Raw genomic sequence first — 20,315 nt, forward strand, 5'->3', positions numbered from 1 at the left:
ATAACACTAAATATTGTGAATATTCTTTTTTTTCAATATTATGTATATAACTTTTACATAACTGCTGTGAAATTTCGAATTAATTGTGTGATTGAGCAAGCAAATGATGCATTCCTATAATGTAAAAGAATTAATCGACTTTTTTAATACTATAATATATATAGTATTAAAAAAGTTGATTAATTATATATATAAAATATTAAGAGTTTCTTTAAAGTGTCATCAACTGCTAGTATTTATTACTACTTAAAGTATTATCACTAATTAAAGTATTATTATCATTTTACATTGATATTTTACAATATTCATACAAACTGAGAAAATTTTGCTTTATAATAATTATATAACAGAAAAGATTAACACTTTGATATCAAAATATTTAAATAGAGTATATGTAATTAAAATTTTAATTATAATATCTAAATTGGTAATTGTAATGTAAGATTGTTTTTATCGCTTTTTAAAAATATATTTTGATACACATTTATTAGTTGTGATAATGATAATTAATTTATTAGAGATTTTTATTTCTTTACCATTTTTTTTATATATGAAGATTTATAAACTGTTATAAAAGAAATAATAACGATATAAAATAAAAAAATTGAAGCTTGCTAAATAAATAATTAAATACTTAATTTCATTCAAACAGTACTTATCCCTGTGTATTGTTAAGAAAATAAAAATTGTTTTTTTAATTCTCATGTCATTATTTCTGTCTCACTTTTTCTCTTATTACACGAAATATAAACAAAGCCGATACTTTTTACTTTTATCTTTCTTTTATTAAGGTGCCTTTTCATGCTGACGCTCGACGCTCATTTTTAGCGTCAAAAGACGTCACGTGACCAAAATTGATGAATTGGTATCTTTATTTTTGGTCACGTGACGTCTTTTGACGCTAAAAATGAGCGTCGAGCGTCAGCATGAAAAGGCACCTTTATATAAAGGAAGATCGTAGCGACCTCTGGCGGTGCTGACATGAAGGAAAATCAGAGCGCCCTCTGGCGGCGTGTACGATTAGCAGGGTACGTGACGTTCTCTGCATCATTGCCGTCGAAAATGGCGTCGAGTTCGGAGCTGCTGGAATATTCGTCCCCAGTGAAACGTCGTAAGATCGATGGCGATGATCGCGAGAACGTCGGCGCGGCTTCGGAGGAACCGCGGCTCAGCGAGACCCTGCGCGATAGCCCGCACGACGAACTCGAAGGTATCACAACCAAAAAATCCGATGGATAAGACGCGATCGCGATCGCGCGCGTGCGATTATCGTGAAAATTTCGCGGTTGCCGAAAGACGCAAGATGGCGGCCGTCGAACGCTTTTCGGCCTCGCCATCGCGTTCGAGGACCTTCGTTCGCGTCATTCGGCCGCCATGACAGTTCGCGACTAATTGCGTCGCAAATTCGCAGCCGATTTTTCCTCTCGCGACGACTTACGTTTTGACGTATACATGTGTTTCCCGGCCGATCTCGTGAGAGATTTTTTCTCTTTTTTTTTAATTCAAAATTAAATATTTTTTACTCCCTTAGAATGTCAAGACCAATCGATATCGTCGTATTTCGGAACCGATCATCGCGTCCTCATTAACAGAAGACATTCATAGATGGCATCCCATGGTTGACGTTTGTTCGTTTTAGCTGCACCTTCTGTACTCTGTTTCTTTTCTCTTTCTCATCGCTTTTATTTTCTCATTAATTAGTTTATTTCATATTTTTATAGCTTTTTTTCCGCATGAAATAAATTTCATATTTCAATCTAGAAGCTTTTCGAAGGAGGAACAAATTTTATATATATTGTGCAATGTTTCCTTTAATGTTTGTTTAAATATTACTTTTGGCGCGAAATAATTAATATTAAGAAATTAATTTTTTAAATTGCACGTTTTTTATTTACATAATTTTATTTTATTATTTTATTTGCACACAATTGTATTTTATTATTATTATTATATAATTGTATAAGAAATATAATTTAAATTTTTTTTTATTTTTTACATTTTTTAATATCAAATTAAATAAGTTGTATATAAAAATTAGTTACATGAGAAATATAAATTACAAATTTAATAGAAGAATAATAGAATATAATAGAAGAAAAGATTATGAATAAATTGCTTTAAATCGATAACATATATTTTAAATTTATTATTTATACAGTGTGTTAATGTAAAAGTTACAAGTACTATAATGTTAGCTGTTAAATATAATTTTATATTTTGCAGAAATACTTGGTGCAGACAGTGGATTTAATGAACTGAGCGACGAGTCCAAATCTACAGTTATATCTCCTGCAATTACAAATCTAACATCACCATTGTCTAGAATTGATTCCGCTAGTAATGGTGCTAGTTGCATGTAAGTCACACATACATATTTAGTATTTGTATATGACTTATTTAGTAATTAGTTTTTTTTAATTACATTGCTTAATGTATGTAATATTTCAGAATTGATACTACAGACGAGAAAGACGAGATGTCCTCCACTGTCTCAAATTTATCAGATTTATCGGGTCTCTCTGATCTTTCTGGAGATGCAGAAGTCAATCATCAATGGAGAAACGCCTCTTCATGGATTCAGAAGCAGATGTTGACAGGTGCAGATCCAAGGGATCTCTTACATCATCTTCTCATGGATTCTACAATGATTCCTGAGCAAGTTGACGATCTCACATTATGGAAGGTATGGAATATAATTTTTTAAATTTTATAAGATAATTTAAAATTTTAAAAATAAGTTAAAATAAAAAAAATAAGTTAAATAAAAATATAATGATATGAATTGTACGAATTTTAGATTATAATTAATATGATGTCAGAACCTCCGAGACGGCAAAAACTTAGACATATAAATACCGTGTTGGATGCGGTACGATTAATTCGCAATAGCAAGAAAATTATAGTCCTGACTGGTGCAGGTGTTAGCGTCAGTTGTGGTATTCCTGATTTTAGAAGCAAAGATGGTATTTATTCGAGACTAGCGCAGGATTTTCCAGACTTACCAGATCCACAGGTACTAAAAAATCTCTGTTTGAATTGCAAGCAACTATAATTAATATGTATTAATATATTATAAATGTATCAAGAGATTATATCTCATAGTTAAAAATATATATATAATTATAATTATATTAATAATATATATAATTATAATTGTATATATTTTTAATAATTTTTTATTAATATATATAAATATATATAATACATAAAATATATAAATATATATAATATATATGTATAATGTATATAATATATACCGGGTGTCCCATTTTAAAGGACCCACTCAAATATCTCAGAAACACTGCGTTAAATCAATAAATGTTTCCTACAAAAGTTGTAGGATTTCGAGGGGGGCATAACATAGTAATATTCATATGACCTTGGGCGGCGTCTCCAAGGTCAAGTAAAGGTGAGAATAAATTTTTTAAATGGAAACCCATATTTTTTATTATAACATCTTTTTCTACTAATTAATTTGAACAACTTTTATCTGCATTTTTTTATTTTCTTCAAAATTCATTCTCACCTTCACTTAAGGTTAACCTTCACTAACCTTGGAGACGCCGCCCAAGGTCAAATGAATATTACTATGTTATGTCCCCCTCGAAACCCTACAACTTTTGTAGGAAACATTTTTCGATTTAACGCAGTGTTTCTGACAATGAGATATTTGAGTGGGTCCTTTAAAATGGGACACCTGGTATTTATAATGTATATAATATACAGCGTGTTCCGTAAGTCGAGGTAAATCGCTCGGGAGATGAATGGGGAACCAAAAACAAGAAAGAAAGTTGATATAAACATAGGTCCGAAAATGCGTTGTTTTCGAGTTATCACCATTTTTATGTTAAAATTTGAAATTGCTTTGCTTTCGAATTTTTTTGTCAAAATTGAAACATGAGATGGTTTTTATGAGTTTCAAAACATAACTAAAGTCAAATAAAAGTTGCAGACACACACACACACACACACACACACGGCAGAGAGGGTTTGGATGAGTCACTAAATACCACAGGAGTGACGAACTGTGGGGTCCTGATCTCTGCCAAGGGATGCTAAGCAGGCTGTACCTCCACGTGGTACATCCTGGGTAGCGCTAAAGCAGCCTGCAACTTTTATTTGACTTTAGATATGTTTTAAAACTCATCTCATGTTTCAATTTTGACAAAAAAATTCAAAAGCAAAGCAATTTCAAATTTTAACATAAAAATGGCGATAACTCGAAAACAACGCATTTTCGGACCTATGTTTGTATCGACTTTCTTTCTTGTTTTTGGTTCCCCATTCATCTCCCGAGCGATTTACCTGAACTTACGGAACACCCTGTATAAATATATATATATATATAATTTTTAATTTTTTGATTAATTTTTTTAGGCCATGTTTGACATCAATTATTTTAGCCAAGATCCCAGGCCGTTTTACAAATTTGCGTGCGAAATATATCCAGGACAATTTAAACCTAGTCCATGTCATAGGTTCATCAAAATGTTAGACAAGCAGAAGAAGCTCTTGAGGAACTATTCGCAAAATATTGACACTTTGGAACAAGTAGCGGGTATTAAAAATGTGATTGAATGCCATGGTAGGTATTACTTGTTTATCGTATAAAGAGTATTTGAGTGATATTTTACACAAATCTTTTCCTTTGTGCATATTAATTTTTATATAAATTTAGATTTTTATCAATTTTAATTAATGAATATGCTTTATAATTGAGATAGATTTTAATATCATAAGCAGTATTTGCTGCTATTTAAATAAAATTATATAGAGGATCATCTAGATGAAATTTTGGCGTCATCTTATCTTTATAAATATAATAAAAATATGTATTATCTATATCTGCATCTTAGATGAAAAAAGTGTTATCTTTACTAAATTACCTAGAATAATGTTCAGATAATTTGGTTTAGAGTTCAAGCATAGCACATAAAAATACTTAGTAGTAGAACTTACGCAGTAAGCGATAAAAACTTATAAATAAAAGTATACATATATGAATATATTTTTATATGCCTTTTATAATTTACATTTTTTTATAACTGTGTTTACATAAAGCGATCTTAAAAATAATATTATCTGGAAGTTATCTAGATGAATCGCCATATAATTTTAGCTTTTATCTAGATATGTTTAAGACAAAATCATCTTATCTAAGATGAATTTACATATTTTCATATTATCTTTATCTAGCTAATTTTAAAATCATCAAAGCACAATACTGATCATAAAAATTTGGAAAATCTTTTTTCCAAGATTCTAAAATGAAAATAGAGATAATCTTGAATGAAAATAAAAATAGATGATGGAACATTATTTTTATCATGATGAATTTTAAGTAGATTTATAATTGTTTATTTTCTATCTAATGTATTAAATATTTTCTATTAAATTCTATTTAATATTTTGTATTAAAGGCTCCTTTGCCACCGCATCGTGTACAAGATGTAAATACCAAGTGAAAGCGGATGATATTAGGGAGGATATCTTCGCACAAAGGATACCTACATGCCCGAAATGCCGTGTGAACGCATTGCCCTCTCTATCCGAAATCAATTGCAGCGAGAATTACAGAGGTAAATAAAGAAATTTCTTTTCATATAATTCTTGCTGATAGTTATTTATTTGCAGTCTTTCGTAACGGCTTAATCAATTTCAATATGATATGGAGAATTAGCTATCTTTAGTGATAGTTTTCCGTTATTTAAGCCTTTACTATAATGTTCGCGAGTCGATGGCCAATGAGAGAAACTTATCTACTCTTCTTCTGCGTCTCGAAACTAAATGAAGTTACTGATCCAACACATAAGTCGGTACATCAATCGTAACTGCGAATAAAGCTTCGCTTGTTAATAAGCACATAAAGGTAAACTTATAAGATTGCACTTACTTATGTGAGTGCCGTGTTTCGTGGCTATTTAGAACAACGGTTTGTTGTTTACCGTTTTCCTCCAATTTGATAGTGTATATTGTGTGTTACGATTGAGCAAAAAAAAAACGCCATTTTTTTCGTTGAAAAAAATTATTTATTAAGTAAAAAAGCAAAGAAGTAATTTATACTATTTAATCAAATTAATTTCTAATCTCGTGCTTAAAACTTTCAGACTTGGTATCGCAAGGTATAATGAAGCCGGATATCGTTTTCTTCGGCGAAGGACTTCCGGACGCCTTTCACGACGCGATGGCCAAAGACAAGGACGATTGTGATCTTCTAATTGTTATCGGCTCGTCCTTGAAAGTTCGGCCGGTAGCTCTAATTCCTTCGTCCATTCCGCCGCACGTACCACAAATTCTCATTAACCGGGAACCATTGCCACATCTCAAGTTCGACATTGAGCTACTAGGCGACGGTGACATTATTATAAATCAAATATGCCATTTGTAAGTAAAAATCATATGTGAAAGAATTTTGTGTAAAATTATATTATAAGTATCCCGCACTAATTTTATGTAAGCTAAATAAAAGACGGTTACTGATTTACAATCAGTCAAACATGAAAAACTCGGGTTTTGCGAACTGTTTGACTGTAACTCAATAATTGTCCATAGTTTATGACCCGCTGAACAAAAAATGTAATTGGCTCAAAGCTAAATAATAGACATTTACCTACTGATTTACAGCCAGTCAAACACGAAAAACTCAAGATTCTGCGAGTTGTTTGACTGGCTGTAACTCAGTACCTATCCATTATTAGTTACTGAGTTACAGCCAGTCAAACAACATAGCTTTGAGGCTATTGCATCTTTTGTTCAGCAGGTTATAAACTACAACATATAAAAAAAACCAGCTAATTTAACCGAAATCTATTTCACATAAGATTAGTGCAGAGTCCTTTTAATGTTATTTACAATTAATTTTAATTGTCACAATTAAGATCTCGATCTATTGTTATGTTGTGTTATGGCAGATTGGGTGACACTTATAAAGAGGTCTGTTGGTACGACAAAATCTTGAAGGAGGCTTCACAACTTCTGTCGTTGCGCTATTTGCCCGATATGTGGGAACAGAATCAAGATACGGCGAGCAACACCGAAGTATCACGCGATAGCATAGAAGTTGATTTTAAATCTCAAAACGTACCTTCGATTGAAAATCAAAACAATCTGCTGACGACAACAAATACAACGTCGCACCATGCGGAAAATATTAATGACTGTATATCATCCTTCCACACTGGTCAACATACCAAAAGTACAGAGGAAAGCTTCAATCTTTTCGGAGAGAGTCCAAAGAGACGATCAGGTGATACTAGTATAGAGAACAATTCCAAAAGGATGAATTTTGGTAGCACGTGCGAATCGAAGAGTTCCATATCACCCGCAAAAGTAAATGTCGAATGTGCAATGACTTCGTTGGAGAATAGATTTCACGTTGCGTCTAAAAAAAATTTGAAAGAATGTCAGGTGGTGCCAGTATCACTGTCCCTTTCTTCAGAAGCTGTCATAAGCGAAAATACTTTATCGTATAATTTGCTAGACAATTGTGGAAAATCAAACAAATATGACAATATTGTAACGATAGATGCTGTCGAATCGGACAAAACGATACCGAAGCTGAGGCAAGCGTCGGTAGATTCCATGTTGGATTCTGGTATAGGTGACAGTTGTAATAGTGTCGATAGTACGGAGGAGAAATTTGATATCGCCGAGTTGAAGAACAGAAGTTTAGAAAGACATTGTTGGCAACCAAAAACTCGAGAGAGCCTCGCTATCAGGTTACCAGGTATATATTATTCTCTTCTATAGATATTTCAAATAATACTTTTGAGAGAGAGAGAGAGAGAATAAATGAAAATTACAAATATTAATTACAATCTATTAACATTACAGAAAATTCTTATTACCAATTGGCGCCAGGTAGATATATCTTTCCTGGTGCGGAGGTCTATTCCGAACCTGAAGATTACGATCAGTGCTCTCTCTCAGCAAATTCCGAGAGCACAGACAGCGATAGCGACTCTTCTTCAGAAGAAGAGGAGGAGGAGGATGAAGAGGAAGAGACATGCAAGTTTTTTTATTTTTTTTATTATGTCAGAGATCAAATTTTATTTGAACTCGTGCTCTGATAATTTCGTATACAGGGTGTACCATTAAAAAAAAGAAGTTTAATAATTAAGAAAGAAAATCGCGTTATTGAAAAAAAATGTTTCGAACAAAAGTTGTTTAGTTTTGAAGAGGAAAGAAATTGATAATATGAAATTTTAATTAAGTGAACCTTTTGACCATCCTATCTTTATAACTTTATATGCCAAATATAAAAAAAATTATGGTGGTTCCATTAAAAAAAAACTAGATTAACCTTTAAATGACCTTGAAAAATAACCTTTTGGTTAAAATTTAAGATTATCGACTTCTTTCCTTCTCTCAAAACTAAATTTATCTGAAACACAATGTTTTTTAATTATTTAAGGCTCATGGATCCGCCGCGGCCATGTTAGATTGTGACGTCAGAGGCGAAAAAGCACACGCTGAAAATTCTTAGATGCCATTTTTAAATGAAAAGATATTTCGATGAAACACTACTTTAGATGGCTTTAGCACACTTTTAAAATACCTCGAAAACTATTCTTTTCTCTTGGCAGTCAATCAATATCCGTATAATGATCGTGATATCAAACTTTGTCACGCGAAATGACTACGCATGTGCAAAGACTAGACGGACTAGGCCTCATATTACAGTCATTTTACAACTGTTGATTGATTATAAAGGGAAAAGGAACCTTAACTTAAATAAACTATTTACTTTTTAGCCATCCTATCTTTATAACTTTATATGTCAAATATTGCGAGGAATCGATTTATATAAAAAATTATGGTGGTTTCATTGAAAAAAACTAGGTTAACCTTCAAATGACCTTCAAATAACCTTGAAAAATAACAAGCATATTTCTTTTTCAAATGGGACTACCTGTTTATGATTTATTATTTTGTCATATATTTAATTATTCTCTTGTGTCTTCAGGTGCGGACGATGATTTATCGGAAGGAGCAGATCCTGACATTGATGGTCAAAATAATGATGCAAAATGGACGAGTAATTCTCACAGTGCTGCACAGCATTGAAGCCCAATAAATATAGTGGTTAGTTTCGATCATCATTGTTTCCCTATCGATTTTTATCAAAGTTTGTTGAGATTATTTGTATACAGTGATAATATATAAACACGGTGCAATTTTTATTGGCTCGCTTACGAAGCGAGATATGTATATGTTAAGTGTTGCACGTGTAAATGGAACCCAATGCACACATAATTAATATAATTGCTAATATATTTATTTAGTCTAAAGGGATATTTTTCCGCAAGTTTTCTCACGTTTCGATCTAATCATCGAAAGAGAGATCTGTTAAGCACAAAACTCTATATTTTTCTTTTTAACGATTGTTGCAACTATTGAATGCAAATTTGCAGTGTCCATGTAATAATGTACATAAGCTATCATTGTCTTATATAAGTACGAAACGTATCGCCCTTTCTCGGCTCTTATTTTAACGACACAACTAATAATGTTTTTTTGTCTACACGAAGATCATATGTGAAAATGATCAAAACTGCTTGTGTAGCTTAATGTACTATCCTATATAATACGAATAGTCTATTTAACCCACTTTATACTCGTACAATATGTATATATTGGTGTTTCAGCCTGTCTTCTGATCGCAAAAGACAAAGCGAGAGTGAAGCACAACATTAAAGGAAATTACAATTTTGTCCTAATTGTGCGATGATGTGTAAATGAGATTAATCTTAAATGTATTAACCTAGTTGATAAAAAAATTGCGGATCTATTGCATCTAATGTAGTGTTCTAAACAAATGCAGGTTTTTCTCTTTTTAACTGCATGATGGTCTCACACTCTTTGTATTTAATTAAAGTAGTGAAACAATCATATTTAAAATATATGGAAAAAAAGAAAAATAACAGAAGAAACGTAGAAACTGCAATTAAATTGACAGATCACAATTAATGCATTTTATAAAAATAATCAACGGCTTTCTTTTTATATCAGATAATGCATGTAATCATATTTTAAGCACACATTGAATGAATTGTCTTTGTGGAAACTGTAAATCTATAACAATTTGGGCCAAATAGCTTCTTTTTTTGTGATTTCCTAATTCGAGTATTATGATTGGCGAATAATAAAAATGAAACATTACTTTATTTAATTACGCAAACCAAATTATACACTAATACTGCATTAGACTAGTAATGACTAAAAAATTAAATACTAATACTAATGTTATATTATTACATGCATTGCTATTTCTGTCATTATATGATTAAGATTGCTAGTATTATAGTGTCGAGATCTTCCTTCATTACAAAACTTAATTGAAAGGAATGACGATTAATTAATACAAATGATGTATTTCTATTATAAATGAAATGAAATTTTTTTTTATTTAATTATAAAATATATTTGCAAGACATATTCTTTCGCATTACAATGAAAGATTCGATCGAATTTTTAATGAATAAGTAATAATTTAAATTTTGTGAAGATTGTTGGCGCAATCATTCACATTCTATCATTAAGTTATATCAATTATAGCCTTTTGCGTCCCGATAATAATATCATGTAATTGTCATAGCTCTGCAAATAAGAACACTCTCTTTAGATTATTCGTTAAGTTCAACTTTGTTTTATTAGAGCACGGGCGAATGTACAAAGCAATGTTGGATAGCTTCGCATTGCATGTTATTTTTATATGAGCCAGAGGAAAGAAATAGAATAGCAAATTTACAAGATTAAAATAAAAGCGAATGCAATATAATGTTTGACAAACCGTTTAATCGCGTTAATTTGCGTAATTAAAGCGAAGTTTTGTTGATGTGTAATCGTATAAATTATGAAAAAGAATAATGTGAAAAAACTTAGGCGCAAATTAAGACATTTTGTATAAGAAAAACGGTCTTGTCAAAAAGTAATTATTGCAACGTATATCTGTAAGAAATAGAAAAAACGCGGTTGTGTACAAGTTTATTATTATATATAATTATAATAACGATTGGACGTAAACTGATTTTGATTCAATGCTGTTGCATTATGTGAGTAATGTTTGAAATAATTGCAAATACGATGAAATAATATGTTAAATAAGTATGCGTATATGTATGCATGAGAGAGAGAGAGAGTAAGAAAAATGAATAAATCACACGATAAGTAAACATATATATATATATATATATATACATATACATATATATATACATATATATACATATATATATAATATACACTTCTACTATGCATAAGATTTTATTTTACATTATTCCGTTATAGAAGAGAGACAATTCTGAAAGAATATTTTCTGGCGATAAGAAAAATTCGAAATATAGCATATTTGGTTCCTTATGCTAACGATTAGCGATTTAATAAGATTAAGATATCACATGAGGATTATTTTCTGTGTTTTGTATAAATATAGCTTTATCACTGTTTTGTGCTGAATTTTGGGCAGAAGGTAAATTAGATATTATATTATATTTCGCGAATTAATTCCTCCTTTTTCTTTTATTTATATTTGATACATGTGTTGTTGTTTTTTTACACGAGCGTATATATACACAAGTATCCGCGAATAAGTAATAAAGAATTTCTAGAATGCCTCGATTTCACAGAAATCCTTGGATACTTTTGTGATCGACTAGATGATGTACACAAATAATGCATATATGATGTCGCATTGAATTAGTTTTTTTAAAATTATGTCATATAATTATTGTTCATGATAAATTAATTTTTTGAAATTTTATATTTTTTACTTAATTACTTATTTACTTGTATGCGCACCAGCTACTTAAAAGAGAGTCTAAAAAAAGGTATTTTGCGTATCATTACAAGACAAGATGTTAATCGAGCGTCATCATGTAATATTATATATATATTTAAAAATATATTTGTTATACAAATATATTTTTATATAGTGACAATTATACGTAAGAGTTGATTCAGATGAGAGAAAGAGTGGAAGAAAGAAGGGAAGAAAAAGAGAGGTCAAAGTTTGACAATCAATATCAATTTCTTTTTTTTTGTGCAGTACAGTAAATTTCTATACGAATATATACTGTGTACATACACATATATAAATATTTATTATTTTTATTACAAATAAATTGCGATTTTTATCGTAGTAACTGAATCGGTGATGAAACAAAAAAAAATTATGTTCGATCGGAAATGTAATTTATTATTACATTAGTTATAGATGTTCTCGATGATACAATAGAGTAGCACATAAAATTTAAAATTTTTTATAATTTGTTATTTAATGTAATGTGACTATATTATATTATAAAAAAATTGTTCTCTATTACAGACTTTGTAAGTTTCCTGTTTCTTCGGTATTATTAACGTATAAGCTTATCTCTTAAATTAAACGTTTTTCTATAAATAAAATTGCATTTTATTTATTTTTCCTCCCGTAATTTTCCATAAAAATTAATTCCATGGAGATGACGAAACTTTATAATAAAAAATCTATTAAAATTATTAGTCGCTATTAGCAGGATTATATGATTTATGATATTTAATCAATTTTAAGAATATTAAACTAATTATCATAAAAAGGTAGCAAAATGGGGCAAAATGGAGCAAATGACATCGTAATAATAGTAAATTTTCATAAAATCATCACTAAATATATATGTTTCAAAATTATATGGTAATAAATGATAACAGTAGAATAATAAAGCTAATAGAATTAAATCGATAATTTGTTTTTTCATAATGTACATTTGAATATTTTTGTGAAGATGATTAATTTAAAAGAATTCTTAAAATATTGAAAATATTTAAGCTACTTTATAATTACAAAAAAATTTATTTTTGAATAAATTAAATATATATTCTATAATGTTAAAATTAATGTATGTCCTATAATAAAAATCAACAATTATAAAAGAAATATTAATATTTAAGGCTCCTGGCTCCTTGCCGACCATGTCGAAATCGTGACGTCAGAGGCGAGAAAACACAAGCTAAAATTTCTTAGATGCCATTTCGGAATAAAAAAATATTTCGATGAAACAGCACTTCAGATGGCTTTAGCACATTCTTAAAAAACCTCGAAAACTATCCTTTCCCCTTTATAATCAATCAACAGCTGTAAAATGTAATATTATGAAGCCCAGTCCGTCTGGTCTTTGCACATGCGCAGTCATTCCGCATGTCAAAGTCTGATATCTCGATCATTTTACAGATGTTATAAAGGGAAAAGGATAGTTTTCGGGGGTTTTTAAGAGTGTGCTAAAGCCATCTGAAGTGCTGTTTAATCGAAATATCTTTTCATTAAAAAATGGCATCTAAGGCCGGTATTCATAGTCCGTTCTTATTTCAAGACCGTCTTAAGTAATGTCTTAAGATGCAAATACGCCTCTGTGATTGGTTAATCACATCTTAAGATTGTACTTAAGACAGTCTTAAATATAAGAACCGACTATGAATACCGGCCTAAGAATTTTCAGCGTGTGCTTTCTCGCCTCAGACGTCACAATCCAATATGGCCGCGGTGAGCACCCAGGAGCCTTAAAATATCTTTTCTTAAATTATTTTGATTTTTAATCGTCTATTTACCCTTATTTTAAATCACCTTTAATAAAAAATGTGTGTATATATTATACATATATATTAATAATTTTATTTAATAATTTTTTATATTAAGGCTCCTGGGTGCTCACCGCGGCCATATTGGATTGTGACGTCAGAAGCGAGAAAGCACACGCTGAAAATTCTTAGATGCCATTTTTTAATGAGAAGATATTTCAATTAAACAGCACTTTAGATGGCTTTAGCACACTCTTAAAAAACCCCGAAAACTATCCTTTTCCCTTTATAATCAATCAACAGCTGTAAAATGATCGAATTATCAGATTTGACATGCGGAATGACTGCGCATGTGCAAAGACCAGACGGACTGGGCTTCATAATATTACATTTTACAGCTGTTGATTGATTATAAAGGGGAAAGGATAGTTTTCGGGGGTTTTTAAGAGTGTGCTAAAGCCATCTGAAGTGCTGTTTCATCGAAATATATTTTTATTTCGAAATGGCATCTAAGAAATTTTAGCGTGTGTTTTCTCGCCTCTGACGTCACGATTTTGACATGGTCGACAAGGAGCCAGGAGCCTTAAACGAATAAGTTTTTTTTTATGCGATGCAGATATGTTATATATAATTATATTTATTAACGAAAGAATAACGTAAAAGAACATTTTCGACGTATTTTATTATCGAACACAATAAGTCGCATTAAAAAAAAATTTATTTCGATATATTTTGCAAAAAAAATTTCAAATGACTGCGCTTCTGACGTCATAATTCAGTATAATGTCAAGAAGAAATTGCTTAAAGTAAATAATTGTGCAAAAAGTCGTGATAAATTTGATTTTGCAATTTCTAATCTTGCAAATTTATATATAAAAAAAAACTTACTTCGTCAGAAGTTTATATTAATATAAAAATAAAAATAATCGAGTCATTGTGTGAAAAAAAATGTATACATTAGAAAAAAATAAAAATAAAAATAATTAATACATGCGGTCTTATTGTTAAACAAAAAGTATTTCTGCGAATAAAATATATTTGTGTGAGAAAAAAAAACGTGTGAACAACGATGGAGAACGGAAAATATAAATAGAGAATAATAAATTCGTCGTCATATATTTATTTATTTGCTTTATTGTTATATGTCATATAATGGTTTTATATCATATATCGCAGTTATCATAAATCAAATTTGAAAATAGGCTTTAAATTATAACAATATACTCTTAGAGAATAATTGAAGCGCTCCCTGGAATATAATATAGGTCAAAAAGCCCTCGTATGATTTTTTCCATGTGAGCTTCATATATCATATATATCATCATTGAAACTTATACAAGTCTGGGGATCGTTTCAATTACATTATATGTCGTCGCGATGTATTGAACACTTGCCGAAATCCCCATCGAGAAAGATTTTCAAATGTTCAATCGAAATGAACATTTCATATACATATATAAATATATATATACATACATATATCTCGAATATATATATATATTTATATATATATAAATATACATATATCTATATATATAATATTATATTATTATACTAAGTCCAGCCGAAATAGCGGGTAACATTTCTCTATGTGTATTTGTTTTTTTTTCTTTCTTTCTTTCTTTTCTTCCTTCCCTCCTTTCTTATAGTTATGTCTTGTGTGTGTATATAATATATAATAACTATAATATAATAATAAACATTATTACCACCACACAGCAATAATATTATAATAGCACTATCGCACTAGGGACGCACAGCTATTTTTTTTTTAATGCATCGGCGGCCCACTACCACTTTAACAATGAACAATATTTCATTGATCTGATTAGGGAATTCAGGTGTACATATTATTAATACAGTGTACGTGTGTGTTTGTGTGTTTATATTCGATTCGTGACACATTTTTTCCCCTTATAATGCTTAGATAAATTCGATTTCGAGAGAACATGGTCATTTTTTATACGCGTGACGTATAATATATACCTTTTGTTGTATGTGTGTTCAATTAAAAACTCCTGGTAGCAAGTGTACGTCATTTTGACGCTTAATGACGTCATTTTGACGCTTAATGACGTCATTTTGACGCTTAATGACGTCATTTTGACGTTTAATGACGTCATTTTGACGTTTAATGACCTGTTTGCTATTTGGATCGCTAGGAGTGTCATATACATCATCTGTCTGGTTGATCAGTTCGAAAATTAAGACGTAATTCGATTAATAATTGTGCCTATGAAGTAAAAGGACGAAAATACGGCTGGATAAACGGAAAACTTCGATCAATAATATTATAATCGTCTTCATTTCGTTCGTATAATCTTCAATTATCATTTAGCACCAACGTATATCCGCTAATAGGGTCTATACAATTGTCTATGCCAAACAACGGGTCTCGTTCCTTGAATCGTAATCGACCCAAGTAGCAAACTGACGTCATTAAACGTCAAAATGACGTCATTTTGACGTCATCAACGTCAATATGACGTACGCTTGCTACCTGGGGAGGATTTAGTGAGAAAAATTTTTTCTACTTATAGCACAGATCTCTCCTGGGCATCCAGCACCATATGGCTTTAGAAAAATAAAAAAATAAAATAAAATAATCAAATTCAGCAAAACGATAGTTACGGATTTAGAAAGCACAGGTGCGAAGGTGGAAAAGGAATAATACCCAGTTTTTTGTTGCTTTTCTTTTTAATCGAGTTAACAATTTTTTCAAGATCCTTCTATATGTCTGGTTTTTATTCTCACTCTGCCATATGGAAGTAATCGAAATTATAAGCAAGTGCGTTTCTACAACTCTTTCATATTCGCACACATCATATTATTACAGCATAAATCTTTTTTTTCTTTGGAATAGTTTCAACACACAATAATCTTTTTTATCATCTAATACAAAGAATCATATATTTGGCGTAAGAAGAGAACAGCTGCCGCTAATGTAAAATAACTCATAATTTATATCAAAAGATTTTCTTTGTAAACGTTTTGTAAAGTGATTCTTCAAAACTTAACTTGATTATCGTTACTACAGGAAATTCGAGTGACACCGTAAAAAAAAAAAGAAAAAAACGTGAAAAATGTGCGTTTGTGGATCTCTTATCTCGCGATAATATAGATCTGTGTGTTTCCGGTTTTTCAAGATGTTTCTTCTCGAATAACTCTCTTCGCAAATTCAGGTCAGTTCCAACAAGAGAAAATATTCATCATTATTAGCATCCTAATTATGAGCATCAGGATGTTGATACTGATTAATAATAGTAACTGATAGCCGGGGCAACTTGCGACTTATCATAAGAAGTGTGATCATATTACTCTGTCAAATTATCTATCGTTTCATTTCGTTATGTGCTGATGTTAAGAGAACCGTCTATCCACGTAGGTTGCTAGATGCACGATGACGTCAATCTGCGTCTGCGAATTGCGTTCTTTATTTTCTTCTTTGCGAATCTAGCGACCTAGATGTAAAGACGGACCCCTTCATATTCTCTCTTCTTCTCTTTTATACTCTTTTACATTATAAGTTGATATATATTCTAATAATAGCAATAAGTCGAATAATTAAGGATTTTCGTGTTCGTTTATCATTTAAGCATGATATGTAATATAAAGAATATCTGTTGGATTTTAAATAAGATCGTAAATTTATATGCATACCTACAAATAATTAAACGATTTTCGAATCTATCACTACTATGAATTGCAAAATGTTTCCATCGTCAGAGATTTGAAGAAGCTGTGTCAAAGTGTGAGTTTTTTTCTTTTTCTTTTAATGAGTCCATTTAGTCCACGCCTGAAAGTAAACAAAAGTTAACACGTCGTATAACGTAATCTCCACTGCAACATATATTTTAACATATCTTTTAAAAAAAATTTCAAATATAAAAATAAAATTTAATATACAGGGATTGTATTTAATATACTTGGATAATCATTTGAAGGTCACATGAAGGTCACTTTCAATTTTTTAAATAGAATCCCTATTTTTCAATGCATATTCTTGTAGCTTATCTTAAGAACTTTTCAAAACACTATAAAGTTTTTCTCCGTTAAGTATTTGTCGAGTTATAAGGCTTGAAAGAAAACGCATAATTGTTTTTAAGAAAAAATATGTTGCAAATTGTATACATTTTCTTAAAAATGCGTTTTCTTTACACCAATTGATTTGTCTAATTATTTTATGCATAAAAGTATTAAGGTAAAATTAACGAAAACTAAATATTTTACAAGATTTTATATTTTGTCAAAATACTGTAAACTTCAAGCATTATAATTCGAAAAGCGCTGAATGAAAAAATACTTTATTATAGTGTTTTGAACAACTCTCGAGATAAGCTACAACAATATGCTTTGAAAAATAGGGGTTTTCTTTAAGAAATTGAAAATGACCTTCATGTGACTTTCAAATAATTATTATCCAAGCCACATCAATGGCACCATCTTACGTCCTCCTTCAAACCAAACAACTTTTTGTCTGAAATGTTTTTTAGTATCTTTTATATTTTTTTTTTAGATATTTACCTGGCTTATTTAAAATGGAACATCCTGTATATCACTTGTACATCCTGTAAATCAGGAAAACGCAACTAGATTTTTTGGCGGGCCAAATATAAAATTTGAAATTATACCGCGGGCCGCAACAGCTAAATTTCGGTCACAATATCGCATCGCTGATAAAGGTAAAAAACAATTCGGCGTTTATGCGCTCATAATTCAGTTTATTTTTCATTTTTTCTGTGGAACAAGCTTGGATGTCCCGGGCCGGATTGGAAAGCCTTGCGGGCCGGATCCAGTTGCGTACCCCTGCTGGAAATAAACCATAGAGGTAAGAGAAAATCTCTTACCGGATGTTGCTTGTTGTCCTGCACGGCATCAGGCATTCCCCAAGCCGGAGGCTCTATCTTATTCGGTTCATTCGGAGGGATTTCCGCCAAACCGGGTGTTCCAAATTGTCCTGGCAATAATGTCAAACCTGGTATAAGTGACAGAGCCGCGGTGTTTCCATTAGCCGGGAAAGGTTGTTGCGCATCCACATGACCCTACACATGATAAAGAGTGATGTAAGAAAATTTAATTGGTCCTAAATATATGGATAAAAGATATCCTCAATTATTCATCATTTTAGTAGCCTCATTACAGGTGAGTGTCTATTCAAGTTTGATCATTGAGTTCTTTGACTTTTCTGAAGTATTTTTCTTTTAAAATTTCAGATAAAATTAGAGTTTTTGTATGCATTTGTGTGAAACGAGTTTAAATTATTGCACTTGTATTTTATACTCATATCAAATATCTCACAGTAGAAAAATGAAGAGTTACATTTCAAATATTAGGATTTAAAGTATTACTGAAAAGAATTGAATGTTCGTATTTAATTTTTTCATAAAATAAGAATTTTTCATTTGCATAACATTTTTTCATTACTTCATTAGCAATAAATTACAAAAAGAAAAAAGTGTGTACTACAAACACAATATAAAGACAAAAATTATCAGTGCAATATAAGAATAAATTATCACAAAAAGATAATTTTTATATAATTAAACTTATATAAATATTAAAAATAAAAATGATCTTAAAAAGACAATTTTTATATAACTAAAATTATATTATACCAACTGTGACTATCATTAATTATTATATTATTATTATATTATTAATCTAATATAATAATTATATATAATTCATAATTTTTATATATATATATATATATATAATTATAATTAATAATTTATATAACTCTTTTTATTAATTAATAAAATTTTAAGGGAACCATACCTAATTTGAAAAAATTCTCTAAAAATTCTAGGTTCTTTTAAAGCAGTAGACACTTTGTTTCAAACTATCATAAATCACTATTCTCAATATGTAATACTTACATACAGTATATTCGATATAATGTGTTAAACTATTTCTTACTAAGCTACTACAAAAAAAAAGAATACTTTTTCTTAAAGATAATTGTGTTTTCTTTACACCAATTGATTCCTCTCATTATTTCACGCATAAAAGTATAAAATCATCGAAAAATAAATATTTTACGAGATAGTTTATGTAAAATTATGTCAAATTAGTGTAAAATCGTAAACTTTTTGGCCATCCTATTATTATAACTTTTTATGCTGAATATTGCGGATTGATTTATATAAAAAAAAATTAGAGTAATTTCATTAAAAAAAAACCTAGATTGATCTTCAAAAGATCTTAAAAAACAATCTTGGTTAAAATTCAAGATTGTCAACTTTTTTCCCCCTTCAAAACCAAATAATTTTCAACAAATTATTTATCAGACAAAATCAATGCAATCGTGCGAAGAAGAACTGATGGTCACCTGAAAGCTAGACTCCATCATCTGATGAAGCTCGGGCTCGACGTTGGATATACGTTGATTGTAAGTGGAGTTCGATCTGAATATCTGATGCCTGTCTATCCCGGGTGTCAGGTTGCAATTAGACGGCCAGCCCCAATTTCTCGTTGAGCATCCAACCGATGGAATCGGCATCGCCACCGGGACCGATGCCCGCGGCCGAATAGTTCTTCCACGTCGCTCGCTCGGTGCCGATCGGTCGCGGGACCTTGCGATCCTCGAGCTTCAGCTGGCTCATCTCCTGCGTGACCCTGCGCCGGCGACGAGGGAGAGATCGCCGGCGAGCCACCGTTCTCCAGACTCGTGATCAGGTCGATCCCGCCGCCGCCGCCAGGCTGACCCGCCCCGGCGGCGATGTTGGCCAGATGATTAGTACTCTGCGTTGATACCACTGCTT

At 30.8% G+C, this 20,315-nt stretch overlaps 2 protein-coding genes across 4 annotated transcripts; one reads left to right on the top strand and one right to left on the bottom strand.

Annotated features, from left to right (window-relative positions):
• Positions 1 to 976: 976 nt before the first annotated feature.
• On the top strand, positions 977 to 12,405 carry Sirt1 (Sirtuin 1). Of its 2 annotated transcripts, XM_083053619.1 has the most exons (11): positions 977 to 1,210; positions 2,224 to 2,356; positions 2,449 to 2,683; positions 2,798 to 3,013; positions 4,378 to 4,585; positions 5,421 to 5,579; positions 6,108 to 6,384; positions 6,912 to 7,726; positions 7,834 to 8,007; positions 8,966 to 9,084; positions 9,648 to 12,405. In XM_083053619.1, the coding sequence occupies exons 1-10, from the start codon at positions 982 to 984 to the stop codon at positions 9,064 to 9,066; spliced, it is 2,547 nt and encodes an 848-aa protein (XP_082909745.1). In that variant the 5' UTR covers positions 977 to 981; the 3' UTR covers positions 9,067 to 9,084; positions 9,648 to 12,405. The 2 variants fall into 2 exon arrangements, with proteins under 2 accessions (XP_082909745.1, XP_082909744.1); XM_083053618.1 differs by having other exon boundaries at positions 8,966 to 12,405.
• A 3,143-nt stretch (positions 12,406 to 15,548) lies between these two features.
• Mask (multiple ankyrin repeats single KH domain) lies at positions 15,549 to 20,283 on the bottom strand. 2 transcript variants are annotated; one of them, XM_083052864.1, is made up of 4 exons: positions 19,883 to 20,283; positions 18,399 to 18,593; positions 18,076 to 18,119; positions 15,549 to 17,347 (listed from the first exon to the last, which is right to left on the bottom strand). In XM_083052864.1, the coding sequence occupies exons 1-3, from the start codon at positions 20,051 to 20,053 to the stop codon at positions 18,081 to 18,083; spliced, it is 405 nt and encodes a 134-aa protein (XP_082908990.1). In that variant the 5' UTR covers positions 20,054 to 20,283; the 3' UTR covers positions 15,549 to 17,347; positions 18,076 to 18,080. The 2 variants fall into 2 exon arrangements, with proteins under 2 accessions (XP_082908990.1, XP_082908991.1); XM_083052865.1 differs by lacking the exon at positions 18,076 to 18,119.
• Positions 20,284 to 20,315: the final 32 nt, after the last annotated feature.

The sequence above is a fragment of the Prenolepis imparis genome, unplaced genomic scaffold, assembly GCF_030444845.1.
Source record: "Prenolepis imparis isolate NDT839.2.m4 unplaced genomic scaffold, iyPreImpa1.0 SCAF_13, whole genome shotgun sequence".
Lineage (NCBI taxonomy): Eukaryota > Metazoa > Arthropoda > Insecta > Hymenoptera > Formicidae > Prenolepis > Prenolepis imparis.